Source organism: Pelodiscus sinensis, chromosome 30 (genome assembly GCF_049634645.1).
Source record: "Pelodiscus sinensis isolate JC-2024 chromosome 30, ASM4963464v1, whole genome shotgun sequence".
In the NCBI taxonomy this organism is placed as follows: Eukaryota; Metazoa; Chordata; order Testudines; family Trionychidae; genus Pelodiscus; species Pelodiscus sinensis.
The window spans coordinates 12873871-12889396 of NC_134740.1; the positions used below are offsets into that span (position 1 = coordinate 12873871).

At 45.8% G+C, this 15526-nt stretch overlaps 1 protein-coding gene across 1 annotated transcript; it reads left to right on the forward strand.

Annotated features, from left to right (window-relative positions):
* The first annotated feature begins 10137 nt into the window (after positions 1-10137).
* On the forward strand, positions 10138-12313 carry LOC102448613 (olfactory receptor 6N1-like). The gene is made up of 2 exons (XM_006135723.2): positions 10138-11055; positions 12284-12313. The coding sequence occupies exons 1-2, from the start codon at positions 10138-10140 to the stop codon at positions 12311-12313; spliced, it is 948 nt and encodes a 315-aa protein (XP_006135785.2).
* Positions 12314-15526: the final 3213 nt, after the last annotated feature.

Here is a 15526-nt window from a genome sequence, read left to right on the forward strand (position 1 = left end):
AGAGCCCAAAAGTCCAGAAGCCTGGTTCTAGACCCGGTCTCCTCTCCATCTGAGCACCTTGAGTATCCCGGCTGGGTTGGGTTGTGGAGAATCCAGCTTGCTCAAGTGGAGATGACTCCGTCTATGGCAGAGTCGTGCCTGTCGATGTTCTTTGCTCCAGTGGGAATGTCCACAGACACCTCGTCCCAGGAGCGCTGGGTCTCGCCTCTGCCCACACGGAGGGAGTCCCCATTGCTGTGTGTATAACAGGGGGGTTTCTTTCAGCCTCCTGTAGCATGAGAGTAAGAGCCTTGTGACCAGCAAGTGTCAATGGGAGAGGTTCCCCAGGGCTTTGTCTGTGGGTTTGGAAGACCTGCGGGTGCCCATAGGTCACCCTGAGGGGTGGCCACATGGCCGGAGTGAGACTGCTGTCTCGCCCTGCCAGGTTGACCTGTTGGCTTTAAGGGCAGCAGTTAAACCCATGGTATGCCATAGGTGTGTCCAAGGACCTGGTTTGCTTTAAGGTCACCTGGTCAACCAAAAGGCTCCACAGTAGTTTACCTGGTGGCCAGTCTGCTTTTAGGAACCTGATAAACCCATAGACTTCAATGGGGCTGACCTGCTGACCTGTTTGCTTCAAGACACCAGGAAAACCCAGAGAATGCAAAGGGGCTGACCTGATTGTCAACTTCCTTTCAGGAGACCAGGTAAACCCCCTAGAATCTAAAGGGTTGACCTGAGGGCCAGCTTTGTTTGAAGCCACCAGGTAAACCCATAGGATCCTACTGGGTTGACCAGATGGCCAGCTTCCTTTTAAGGATAACCAGTAAAATCTTGGAATGCAAAGGAGTTGACATGGTGACCACCTTGATTTCAGGGCACCAATTCAACCTCTACCCCCATCCTTGAATCCTAGTGATTGACACATGGGTCCCAAATGGTTGACCTGGTGGTCAGCTTTCTTTCAGGAGACCAGGTAAACCCATATAATCTCATGGTTTAACCTAATGGCCAACTTCATTTCAGGACAGCAGGTAAACCCATAGGCTACGTTTACACTATGAGTTTTCTTGGCAAAAAATACACTAATAAGGGACTCATTTGTATGAGTCGTGATCTCTTTGCACATTTTCTTGCTTCCAGACACCAGAAAAACCCACAGAATGTAAAGGGGCTGACCCGATTGTCAGTTTCCTTTCAGGAGACCAGATAAACCCCATATAAACTAAGGGGTTGACTTGATGACCTGCTTCATTTGAAGCCACCAGGGAAACCCATAGGATCCTACTGGGTTGACCAGATGGTCAGCTCCCTTTAACGACAAACAGTAAACCCTTGGAATGCAAAAGAGTTGACGTAGTGTCCACCTTTATTTCAGGACACCAACTAAACCTCTACCCACATCCTTGAATCCTAAAGATTGACAAAGTTCCCAAAAGGTTGACCTGGTGGTCAGCTTTCCTTCAGGAGACCAGGTAGACATTAAGAATCCAACAGGGTTGACCTGCTTGCTTTCAGGAGACCAGGTAAACCCATAGAATCTCATGGGTTGACCTAATGGCCAAGTTACTTCCAGGACAGCAAGCAAACCCGTAGATTCTAAAAGGGTTGAGCTGAAGGCCAGCTTCATTTCAGGAACACTAATTAAATACTTTAAATTCAAAGGCTGCATCTACAACCACACCTCCCTACAGTTCAGAGGATAGCCTCAGGCCTAGTTTCTTGGTCTCAAAACTATTAGGGGAAAACTTCCCAAAATGAAAGCTGGCCAAGAGTCTAAAAATACAATAAAATAAACTTAAAAATAGTTGGTCAATTAACAATAGTAACAAACAAATTGCAAACAAGTATTAAAAATTAAAAATAAATCAACACACATAATAACAGCAATGATGATAATATGTCAAATATAAAAAAATGACAGGAAAAATAAAATTATAGAAAGTTGCACTGACGAAAAATGCATATACAACAATAAAATAAAGGAAGGCATCTAAGTGGAATTACATAAATGAAAAGGTACAAAATTGAAATATGTTAAAACAGACTTTTAAAAAAATTGAGAGAAGAAAGCAGAGAGACCAAGTGTTTTATTCTGAAATCTGTGGGGAGAGAAACCGTTTGATCTCTGCCCCTAATCAGAGGAGAGGGGTTTCGGGGTCTCCCCGCTCTGTCCACCTCTCAGTGTAACTGCCATGGAACCCGGCTCTGGAAGTCCCAAAGGGCTGGAATTCCAGCTCTCTCCCCACAGGAGAGTTCCAGAAGGCTGGGGGGATTCTGTGCCCAGCCTGGGCGGAGGCAGGGCTGCCCTTTTCCCTCCCCTCATTCTGACGGCTTGGCCCGGAGCTGTGTCACATGGTTTATTCGGCAGGTTACATGCTGGGAAAAGTCCTGAGTTGGGGGACTCAGGCTGGTGCAAAGGGGGGATCAGAGCCCAGAAGCCCTTCAGCCTTGCTCTGTCCCCCAGTCCCCTCTTCACCTAAGTACCTTGTGTAATCTGCTGCGGCTGGGCTGAATCTCGCCCCGGGGGGCCCAGTAGAGGGACACCCCATCTGTCTCTCTCTGTCTGGGGTCTCTCTCAGAGTCAGGGTCACGTCCACTGGCGTTAAGGGGTGTCTGAGGTTGCGGAGAATCCAGCTTCCTCAAGTGGTGATGACTCCGTCTATGGCAGAGTCGCGACTGCCGACGTTCTTTGCTCCGGCGGGAACGTCCACAGACACCTCGTCCCTGGAGCGCTGGGTCTCTCCTCTGCCCACACGGAGGGAGTCCTCATTGCTGAGTGTATAACAGGGGGGTTTCCTTCAGCCTCCTGTAGAACAAGAGCAAGAGCCTTGTGACCAGCAAGTATAAATGGGAGAGGTTACCGAGGGCTTTGTCTGTGGGTTTGGAAGTCCTGAGGGCGCCTGCCCCTCGCTCCTAGGCTGGGGTGGCCGTATGGCCGGAGTGAGACTGCTGGCTCACCCTGCTGGGTTGACCTGGTGGCTTTGAGGTCAGAAAAATCCATAATATGCCATAAGTTTGGCCTGAGACCTGGTTTACTTTAAGGTCACCTGATAAACCAAATGGATCCAGTGTGGTTCACCTGGTGGCCAGTTTGCTTTTAGGACACCTGGTAAACCGATAGACATCAATGGGGTTGACCTGCTGACCCGTTTGCTTCCAGACTCCAGTAAAACCCAGAGGATGCAAAGGGGCTGACCTGCTTGTCAGCTTCCTTTCAGGAGACCAGGTAAACCCCATAGAAGGTAAGGGATTTACCTTGTGACTAACTGCATTTCAGGCCATCTGATAAACCAATAGTGTTGACTGGCGCTAGCCTGGTTTCTATCTTTCATTCAGGACACAAAATGAAACTCCTCCACTCCTACCCCGAAACCTAAAGAGTGACCCAAGGATCCGAAAGGGTTGACCTGGTGATTGGCTTCCTTCCAGGCCACCAGGTCAACCCTTAGAGTCTAAAGGGGTTGACCTGATGGCCAGCTTCTTTTCAGGACACCAGGTAAACACATAGTGTCTACAGGGGTTGACCTGATGGCTAGCTTCCTATTAGGACAGTAGGTGCATCGTGGATTCCAAAGCGGTTGACCTCATGGCCAGTTTATTTCAGCACAGCAGGTTAATCCATAGGCTTTGTCTACACTGTGAGTTAGTGTGATGGGGGAGGGCGTTAACATAACAGGGGGGTTTCCTTCAGCCTCCTGTAGAACAAGAGCAAGAGCGTTGTGACCAGCAAGTGTCAATGGGAGAGGTTCCCGAGGGCTTTGTCTGTGGGTTTGGAAGTCCTGAGGGTGCCTGCCCCTCGCTCCTAGGCTGGGGTGGCCGTATGGCCGGAGTGAGACTGCTGCCTATCCCTGTTGGGTTGACCTGGTGGCTTTGAGGGCAGCAATGGAAACCCAGGGTATGCCATAGGTTTGTCCAGGGACCTGGTTTGCCTTAAGGTCACCTAGTTAACCAAAGGGATCCAATGTGGTTCACCTGGTGGCCAGTTTGTTTTAGGACACCTGGTAAACCAAAAGACATCAATGGGGTTGACCTGCTGACCCCCTTGCTTCTCAGCCCCCAGTAAGTCCCAGAGGATGCAAAGGGGCTGACCTGCTTGTCAGCTTCCTTTCAGGAGACCAAGGAATCCCCATAGAAGTTAAGGGGTTGACCTGCTGGCCAGCTTCATTTGAAGCCACCAGGTAAACCTATAGAATCCTATGAAGTTGACCTGATGGCCAGTTACCAATAGGGACGATCAGTACACCTATGGAATTCATATGGGTTAACCTGGTGGCCCCCTTGATTTCAGGTCCTCCAGTAAACCAATAGTGTTAAATGGGGTTGACCTGGTGTCCAGCTTTATTCCAGGACACCAACTCAATTTCTACCCCCAACTTTTAATCCTAGAGACTGACCCAAGGATCCCAAAGGGTTGACCTGGTGTCCTGAAAGCAAGCGGAGCACCAGGTCAACCTTTTGCGATCCTTGGGTCAGTCTCTAGGATTCAAGATGAGGGGTAGAGGCTGGGTCTCTTCTCTGTCCCTCACGGAAGGAGCCGTCCTTGCTGAGGGGTTTCCTTCAGCCTCCTGTAGAACAAGAGCAAGAGCTTTGTGACCAGGAAGTGTCAATTACCAACCAGGGCATTGTCTGTGGGCTTGGAAGCCCCTGAGGGCTGGGGTGGCCACATGGCCATAGCGAGACTGCTGTCTTGATTCATTGGGTTGACCTGGTGACTTTCAAGTTAGCACAAAAACCCATGGTATGAGGTAGGGTTGACCTGATGTCTGATTTGCTTTTGGGACACCAGGTACACCCAATCGATCAAATGGATCCAATGGAGTTGACCTGGTGGCTAATTTGCTTTCATTCCTCTAATGGAAAATTCCTTCTCCTTGAATCCTAGTGGTTGATCTGCTGGCTGATTGTCTGATGGAAATCCAGAAAACTTTCACCACAATGATGTGGGAGGAGCAGGTGGAAAAGGCTTTTTGTTTTCCAGTGGTAAACGGGATCCTCTGGATGGTGGAGATGATACACACATAGGATATCAGGGTCAACAGAAATGGGAGAACAATGTCTACAGAGGCCAATACAAAGGTCATCAGAAATGTGTCACTGCAGGACAGCTTAATCATGGGGGAAAAGAAATGATTGATTTTACACTTGCTGCTAACGGGTGCACTGAGAGCCCCAAATAAAGTGTTTTCTGTCTTCTGTATCGTCTTGTCACCTCTCATTAATCCTCTCATCTACAGCCTGAGAAACAGAGGTAAAGGAGGCCCTAAGGAGGGCTTTGGAGATATGTCGGGTTTCCGAACATTTTCAGAGGAAGTGATTGAAACGGGAATAAATCAAATCAAGAGTCAGAGAGGAACCATCTAAATGCTCCAAGTTCTTATCAATCAATGCACCCTGGGTGATAGGAAAAAGACACTGAGGATATTTTAGACTTGTATCTCCCATTCAGTTGTAGGTATTTTAGGTAAAAACAGATCCTAATCCAATGTAAATAGTCATGGGTGTGAAAATCTCAATGGAGAGCTGCAATTTGAACTGGATATGTTTTTTAAGAAATCCCATCCAGGTCCCCAGCCATCTTTGTGAAAGTGTAAAACACGGTTCAAGGGCCCGAGGGCCAAATGAACACATGATTATTTGGTATTCCCAATATTATTTCAATTTCTCTAACATGGCAGTGGGAAGGGCTTTCGAGTACCTAAAAGGATGTTACAAGGAGAAGGGAGAACAATTATTCTCCTTAACCTCAGAATACAGGGGGCAATTACTGTCTATCAATGAACTCCTGTTGCCTTGTGGATTTGGGGTTTTCTGTGTACATTTCCACCCGCAATTTACCAGACAGACTCAATGTCATTAGAGCCAAAAGCCCACACTGACTCTGAAAGGTTTGCATGTGGATTGTCGGGAAGTTTGGTCTTCCATCTGAGTCTGATCCGTCCTTTACAATACAGTGTAGATGTACCCTCAGGCTACATCTAGACAGCGTTCTTTTTCGAGGGGTTTTTTTTTCGGAAGAGGTGTTTACAACATTTGACCCATCTACATGGGGCCAACCTCTCTTTTGGAACATCTCTTATTCCTCATAAAATGAGGAATACAAGGCTTCCGAAAGAACGCACCCACTTTCTGGAAACTTCTGAAAAAGTGGATGCGTTCCCTGGACGTGGCAGAGTTTTTCTGGGATACCTCCAGTATCCCAGAAAAACTCTGATAGCGTAGACATAGGCTGGGAGTCCTTTCAATAGAACCCTTTTAACCATCAAAAACTCGACTGTCCTGTAAATGTTTAAGTCTTGTCCTTTTCTTGAAACCCTCCATGCATCTATCAGCGCAGGCTGGGATGTTCCAAGAGGCCATGAAAAGTAGGTGCCTGACACCCCCACACCTCCACAAAGGAGTTGAATGGTTAATACTCATCAAGACCACTGAAAATCCCAACCGATGTCTCACATAATTTTGTCAGTCCTGTACACTAGTCCCACCTGAAAATGTGGCCTTGATGCAATTATTTCTCAGGGATATTTGTAGCAATGTTGCCTCCAGTCTAATCAATTGCTCTCTTTGGAAATGCAAAATAGCATATAGTCAAGCGTTAGGCTAATTTAAATATGACGACATGCAATCGGTTTCTGCTGTGATTTTTCTATCACCAACTGCCCCGGAGGGGCTGCTTTCTTTTACAAAGCCTATAATAACCAAGAGAAAACGTATGAGGGGCTTTGGGGTAATGCAGAAAGCCAAACGGAGGACCTAGGATAGCAGGACATCTCATCAAGGAAACAATAGAAAAGAACATTAATAGTGAGCGTGTACAAAGAAGACGATAAGAGACTGATAGTGGAAAACTGCGATTCTTCCCATAGCTAACCACTTCGTACTCGCAACCAAAGGTAAATTTTAGGTATGGTCAAAATTTTTCCATCAAAAATGTTATGTGCTTTGTTTTTTTGTTTTGTTTGTGGTTTTATAAGCCCGTTGGAGGATAAAGGACCTATTTGTCTGTCTCTTGCTCTTAGCTTTTGAGCCTTCCCTTGAGTTTCACAGTTTATTTGATTGCTTGTATTGGGTTCTGCTCTTTGATATTTCACACTAATTTTTAAGCCCAACAATGTTTCAGTTTTCTAAGTTTAGTGTAAGAATGAGAAACAGCACTCTTTTGTTTTGGGTTTTGATCACTATTTCATAGAATCAGAATTATAAAAGATTAGGGTTGGAAGAGACCTCAGGAGGTCATCAATTCCAACCTCCCTCCCAGAGCAGGGTCAACCCCAACTCAATCATCCAAGCCAGGGCTTTGTCAAGCTGTGACTTAAAAACTTTTAGGGAGAGTCCACCACCACCCTAGGTTACCCTTCCCAGTGTTTCACCACCTCCTACTAATGAAGTAGTTTTTTTCCTAATATCCAACCTAGACCTCCCCCACTGCAACTTGAGACCATTGCTCCTTGTTCTGCATCTGCCACCACTGAGAACAGCCTCTCTCCATCCTCTTTGGAATCCCTCTTTAAGGCTGCTCTCAAATCCCCCCTCACTCTTCTCTACTGCAGAATAAAGAAGCCCAAATCCCTCATCCTCTCCTGTCATGTGCTCCAGCCCCTCACTCATTTTTGTTGCCCTCCGCTGGACCCTCTAATGTGTCCTCATCTTTTCTGACACGGTACTCCAGATGTGGCCTCACCAGTGCTGAATAAAGGGGAATAATCACTTCTCTGGATCTGATGGCAATGCATCTCCTAATGCAGCCTAATATGCCATTAGCCTTCTTGGCTACAAAGACGCCCTGTTGACTCTTCTCCAGCTTCTCATCCACTGCAATCCCCAGGTTCTTTTCTGCCAAACTGCTGCTTAGTCAGTCGGACCCCAGCTTGTAGCAGGGCCTATGATTCTTCCATCCCAAGGGCAGGACGCTGCACTTGTCTTTATTGAACCTCATCAGATTTCCTTTGACCCAATCTTCCAATTTGTCTAGGTCACTCTGGACCCTATTCCCGCCCTCCAATGTATTTACCTCTCCCCCTGGCTTCGTGACATCCGCAAAGTTGCTGAGGCTGCAATCCATCGTCTCAGCCAGGTAATTCATAAAGATGTTCAATAACACTGGCCCCAGGACCAACCCTTGGGACACCCCGCTTGAAACTGGTTGCCAACTAGACATTGAGTCATGGATCACTACACACTGAGCCAATGATTGAGGCAGCTTTCAATCCATCTTACTGTTTTTCCCATGTGACCATATTTTTACTGGGCCAAGCCGAATCAGCTCTTTTGAAAAAATAAAGAAAAATAATAGCCGGTTTGGGAAGATATGACCTGTGGACAGGTGCCTGCATGTTGGCGAGACCTTCTCTGTAGCCCGATTATAGCTTTTCTAAACTGAATGATGATTTGTTCACACAACAATTTATCGGATGTATCAATGGCAGTTAAGTGCAGCTAATAACAGTGACATTCTTCATCCAGATTCGCTACTTATTTATCCGTTTCTTTGAGGAAAAGTTAGATAGATAGATAGATAGATAGATAGATAGATAGATAGATAGATAGATAGATAGATAGATAGATAGATAGATAGGAGGGTTTTATAAAGCTTGTTTGGGTTATGTTATTTAATGTTTGATTATGTGTTCAATACAACTGGTTAAAGGCGAGCCATGAAATTGTTACTGAATTTTTTATGGAAAATTGGGATTTTCAACTAGTTTTTCTATGAGTAGTTTTGGCTTTCCATGGGAAATGTTACAAAACAAAATAAAACAAAACAAAAAACCCACAACCACACCCAGACACAAACTAAAAAAAATTGAACTCGAAAAATTGTCAAAAGGCAAATTTTGACCTTTTGGTGGAAAAACGTCATTTTGAGTCCCCCACAAAACATGGCTTTCAATTTTTTGACAAAAAAAATCAACAATTTTTTTCTGTGAAACAAACAAAATATGAGTTTCCAATCACTCCTAAAGTAAAAAGTGATATCTGATACCTTCCCCAGTTACCATACATGTATTGAGTGAAGCAAGGAAAACATAATACATAGGAATGTATGCCAAACATGTACTCCACCTTCAAAGGTCCTGATTACAACATCACCCAGACAGCTGGAAATTGGGAATGCTTCCTAGACAAGTGACACCCATTCAGTTGGTATACCAATTAAAAATCATTCCTGCATGCTCAGAATTAGACCTGGTGGAATTATTCACGAGAGATCTCTTGTTGCTTCTCAGAGAAGCTGAATTTGGCTGGATTTGGTCCTTGCAGAACCACAGATGGGTTGTTGATTTACACAGCTCGTTTACGGTGCTGATTCAGTAAAAGCAAGCAACACTTTAATGGTGTTTAGGTGCCTAAAATGTAGGTAGGTATCTAGTGAGATTTTAAAATCAGTGAATGGTCTTCAAATATTCCATGAGCCAGCTTCCTGAAGCCTTCATCAAAGATCAGATTTCCAGCGGTATTTAGACATCTAGTTGGCTATACCATGAGTATAACTATCTAAATGCTTTTGAAAATCCCTCTGGTACCTAAATATGTTTATAATTTGACCCTATACCAATGGGAGTTCATCACTGTATCTTTGAGGCTATATCTCTGCAAATTAGCACAAGCTGAACCTCTCTAATCCGGCACTCTCTGGTCCGGCACTCTCTAATCTGGCAACATCCATGGTCCGGCACGATTTGAGTTAGCTGGATCTCCACGTGTCATGGATGTGGCCATGTTTCTGTACTCCTAGGAAGTTTGTTTACAGTCCCCAGTCCTGGCTCTGTGTTTTGTACTGTTATTTAGCCCTAAATTACCCCCTAAAGAGCCAAACAAGCAGAGGAAGGGTTGGTAGTGCTGTTAAGCGTTAAGAATGCTTTTTATGCTTTATGTATTTCTTTCCTTGCTCCAATGCAGTAAAATAGTGTGACAATGCTGACACTGTTATGAAGAGACCTGATTGGCCATGGGTATGTGTAGGCTGGGTATACAAGGATGATTAAACATTATTGAACAGCATTACATGCATTGGTCAGTTTATTTGCTCTGGTGAAATAAAAAGAACTCACTCCAATATTGACCTCCGGTGGTTCGGCAACTTCTCTGGTTCGGGTCCTGAAGGTGCCAGACTAGAGAGGTTCCACCTGTGTTTGTCTCTTTACCCAGTTGTCCTTAATGGAGAATACAGAAGAAGACAATCAAACAGTCATCACTCAGTTCATCCTCTTGGGATTCAGGAACCTCCCTCATCTGCACATTTTTCTCTTCCTGCTGTTCCTAGTGATCTACATTTTGACCATGGCTGGGAACCTCCTCATCGTGGTGTTGGTGGTGGCCGATCCGCACCTTCACACTCCCATGTACTTCTTCCTGGGGAACCTGTCCTGTTTGGAGGTCTGTTACAGTTCCACCATCCTGCCCCGGATGCTGGCCGGGCTCCTGACGGGGGACAGAACCATCTCTGTGAGGGGCTGTATTGTGCAATTGTATTTCTTTGGCTCCCTGGTACCGACAGAATGCTCTCTTCTCGCCGCCATGTCTTACGACCGGTATTTAGCCATCTGCAAACCCCTGCATTATGCCACCCTGATGAATGACCGGCTTCTCCTCCAGCTTGCGGCCGGGTCTTGGCTAAGCGGCTTTCTGAACTGTACGTTAATCATCTGTTTTGTGTCCCGATTCACCTTCTGTGGCCCCAATGAAATTGACCATTTCTTTTGCGATTTTCTCCCTGTGCTCAAACTCTCTTGCAATGACATCACACTCATCACCTGGCTTAGTCTGCTCACCACGGCCGTAACTGCCCTTTTCCCGTTCCTGTTCACCTTGATGTCCTACGTTTATATCATCGGCACCATCCTGAGAATCCCGTCCACCATTGGGAGGCAAAAGGCCTTCTCCACCTGCGCTTCCCACCTTCTAGTGGTTATCATTTTCTATGGCACCATTCTCATTGTGTACATGTTCCCAGACACCAGTAGGCTAAGAAACCTGAGCAAAACGTTCTCTGTCTTCTACACAGTCCTGACACCCCTGATCAACCCTCTCATCTACAGCTTGAGAAACAAGGAGGTCAAGGGGGCCTTGAGAAAAGTCGCCCATAAATGTATGGTGCCCATGTGAACTCATGTGGACCCACAGATGTCAGCAGACAGGCTACTGGGCTAGATGGACCTTTGGTCTGACCCACTACAGCCGTTCTTATGTTCTTATGTAGATGTGGGAATGAATCGGCCTGCTGGAAGGAGCAATAGGCATAAAAGCTAGGCTGCCCTCAACTCATGATAGTGCAAGCCGTCTTGCAGCCATGTGTGGATGGGCTAAACTTTGGGAGGGTTACGTTCCCATTTGAAAGATTGTACCACCCACCCTGGAAACAGAATTGTCCTCTGCTCTGCATTCCATGCCATGGCATTTCAGATGTTAGTTGCCTATTGCATCTCCTTCTCTCCTCTGGTTGGGCTGGGAGAACTCCATATTTTGGAAAACATCTAAGATGCCATGGGGCTGGTTTTGCAGATGCAGACTCCGCCGGCGCCCCCTCTGAAACGTGTAGCACTGGCCTCAGATTCCTGTGGCTTGTGAAAATATTTTGCTGCTCACCTTGGTGGGAAGGCTCCTTGTGCAAATTTCTGTTGGGGACAATTGTATTGGTCTCCCAATTTGTGTGATAGGTGTTTTCGTTTCAGCATCACAGAACGTATATTTCTGTTCAATAGTTGGAGTGTTTCTTTTCTTTCTATTTTAACTATTCATCAATAGGCAGTTGTACAAAGTGATGGAATTTATTCCTTTTCAATGGTGATTGATTTAAATTTTCATAATTGCAGGAAATTATGCAGGGTCAGATAGTAGGGAGATTAGACTATAATTGTTTATTGACTATATATACATCTTCCCAGCAATTTAAAACACAAACTGTCAGCATCAAAGGTATACAAAGCAAGCATCCGTAAATCAAACTCTAGTATGTTCGTAAGCAACGTTTTTTCTTCCTTTGCATATCTGTGCATATTGATGTTTATCAATAGAAATTGTTTTCCTCCATGGGTGTGTATGTAGTGAAATTTACATTTACGAATGCTATTCTAAACATTCTCAGCCAAAATGTAGCTTATTCTTGGTGCCAAACCCACATCTAAGAATAAAAAAAAAGAAAGGTGTTTCAAAGAAAATTATAACTTCCTCTATTGATTCATCTGTCAGATGCAAGTAATTGATAATACATTAGGTGCAATTCATCCAGGTTGGGATTTTTAGTGAAGACACGTAACTCAAAAGGATTCTCATTAGGAGACGAGAGCAATTTTGAAAACTGAAGTCATTGTCTAAACAGACGGTCCGATTCTAATATAACCGGAAGGCGTTCCTTAGTGGCCGACATATGATTGAAATGTTGCATAGGCCTTTATTGTTCCATCACAATATTATTATTATTATTGTTGTTTGTTTGTTTGTTATAGGTTGAACCTCTCTAGTCCGGCACCCTCTGGTCCAGCAACCTTTGTGGTCCTCCATGATTTTAGCTAGCCGGATGTCCACTCACCATGGGTGTGGTCAAGTTTTCTGTAGTCCCATAAAGTTTGTTTACAGCCACCAGTCCTGATTATCAGTGTACTGCACTGTTATTTAGCTCTAATTTACCCCTAAATGTCTTCTAACAGCCCAACAACCAGTGGAAGTGTTGAAAGTGGTGCTAGACAATATTGACCACCTGTGGTCCAGCAATTTCTCTGGTTCAGTACCGGGCAGGTCCAAAAGGTGCTGGACTAGAGGGGTTCAACCTGTTGTTGTTGTTATTGTTATTATAGCACTAGCTAATTTCCTATCATGATCAACAACCATAAATTTTTTCAGAAGGGACTTTGAATACTCCAGTCATCTGAAGAAGGGACTTTGTGCCCACAAAAGCTCATGATACCATCTACATTCTTTGTTAGTCTCTAAGGCTGTGTCTACACTGGGCCACTTATTCCGGAAAAGCAGTCACTTTTCCGGAATAACTTGCCAGCTGTCTACACTGGCTGCTTACTTTTCCAGAAAAGCAATGACGATCTACTGTAAAATTGTCAGTGTTTTTCCGGAAAAACTATGCTGCTCCCATTCGGGCAAAAGTCCTTTTCCGGAAAAACTGTTCCGGAAAAGGGCTAGTGTAGACAGCACAGTAGTCTTTTCTGCAAAAAAGTCCCGATTGTGAAAATGACGCGGTGCCAGTGTAGACGTAGCCTAAGGGTATGTCTACACTACAAAGTTAATTCGAACTAACAGCCGTTAGTTTGAATTAACTTTAATAGCGTCTATACATACAAACCGCTATTTCTACTTTAATTCAAAATAGTGGAGTGCTTAATTCGAACTTGGTACACCTCATTCTACAAGGAATAACGCCTAATTCAAAATAAGTGCTGTGTAGACACTTATTTCGAATTAGGGGGCCTCCAGCCACTCGGGGCCAAACCAGGAAAACTCCTCTGCTCTCCCCCAGCCCCGAGGCCCTTAAAGGGGTAGACTCTGGCCAGATGGCACTTGCCAGAACCAGTCCTTCCAGGAATCTCTGCCACTCACCCAGTGGCCCCAAAATGAGCCAGGCAGCCAGTGACAGCCAGCTGTCCCCCGCCCAGTCCCACAGCACCCAGGGGCCAGCCAGGGGCCATAGACAGCGTGTGCCCTCTTGGACTAGTGCGGAGGTCATGGACCTCATTGAGGTTTGGGGGCAGGCCCCCAACATCCATGATCTCCACACTAGGTGGAGGAACACGGCCGTCTACGGCAGCATAGCAGTCACCATGGCCCAAAAGGAACATAGGGATCCCCAGGAGCAGGTGCGCCTGAAAGTCAAAGAGCTGCATCAGGCGTACACCAGAGCCACCAGGGGTGCCACTGCAGGAGGGAAGATCAACTAAATAAAATGCTCAGTGCTCCCCCTTTGACACTGATACTCCTACTCTTCACGAGGAGTAAGGGAAGTCAATGGTAGTGTTTCTCCCCTTGGCGTGCTGCAGGGAGGATGGTGTTGAAGCTTGGTTTAAGGTATGTCAACTCCAGATATGTTTCTTATGTATCTGGAATTACGTATCTTCATCTGACCTCCCCTCATACTGAGGACCTGGCCTATCGACCTGCAGTTTTAGATTAAGCATATTTACTCAAATTATCAGATAGGATTGCTGTGTTCCTATTGATTTATTCCTGACTGCCTGGAGGATAACATATAACTTACCACTGCTGTGGGTTCAGAAAACCCTGGGTAACACAGACTAGGAGTCTGTTTGGTTTGATCCCATGGAAGTAAAACACGAGGCTCTTATTGGTTTTGATGAAAGTGGGCAGAACCCTTGGAAAACTAATTAAATATATATTTAACAACCTTAACAAAGTCTGTGCTCATCTTATATTTAAGAACCTTAACAAAGTCTGCGCTCACTTTGACCTGTCTGCAGTAAAGCACAGCTTTATTACGTTTCCCCATATAATAATGATTCATGAGATTTGACTGTGGGCTTTCTCCATATAGCATAAAATTCTCATACCCACTTGCATCCCCTGGTTCATGGAAAACCTTAAGACTCCTCCGATGAGTGAAGAAGATTTAATCCACTCCCTGTATGAGGGTATGTCTACACTACCCCCCTAGTTCGAACTAGTGGGGGTAATGTAGTCATATGGAGTTGCAAATGAAGCCCGGGATTTGAATTTCCCGGGCTTCATTTGCATAAAGCCGGCCGGCGCCATTTTTAAATGCCGGCTAGTTCGGACCCCATGCCGCGTGGCTACACGGAAGCCTAATCTGAACTAGCTAGTCCATGCCGCGTGTAGCCGCGCGGCACGGGGTCCGAACTAGCCGGCATTTAAAAATGGCGCCGGCCGGCTTTATGCAAATGAAGCCCGGGAAATTCAAATCCCGGGCTTTATTTGCAACTCCGTATGACTACATTACCCCCCCTAGTTCGAACAAGGGGGATAGTGTAGACATACCCTGAGTGTGTAATGGTGCCTTTGTCCAGCCTTTGTCACAGAATCTTAGAACTTACGACCTCGAGAGGTCATCAAGTCCAGTCCCCTGTCCTCCAGGCAGGACTAAGCACCATCTAGATCATCCCTGACAGGTGTTTGTCCAACCTGCTCTTCAATGTCTCCAGTGATGGGGATTCCACATCCTCTCTGGGCAATTTATTCCAGTGTTTCACCACCCGGACAGGTAGGAAGTTTCTCCTAATGTCCAACTTTAACTTCCCTTGCTGCAGTTCAAGCCCATTGCTTCTTGCTCTATCCTCAGAGGCCAAGATGAACAAGTTTTCTCCCTCCTCCTTACGACACCCTTTTAGATACCTGAAAACTGCTATCATGTCCCCCCTCAATCTTCTCTTTTCTGAACAAGCTGCCAGGCAGGGCAGGCCTACACAGCCCCAGCCCCATGGGGTGAGTCACCAGCTGGGGAGCACAGTTCCGACCCCCTGGGAGAAGCTGTCACTGGGGCAGCACCTCTATCAATGCCTCAGGCAGCTCTGGTAAGTTCCCCCGTCTCCCAGTCCCCTGCCCCGAGTCCTGCACCTCCCACCCCCTA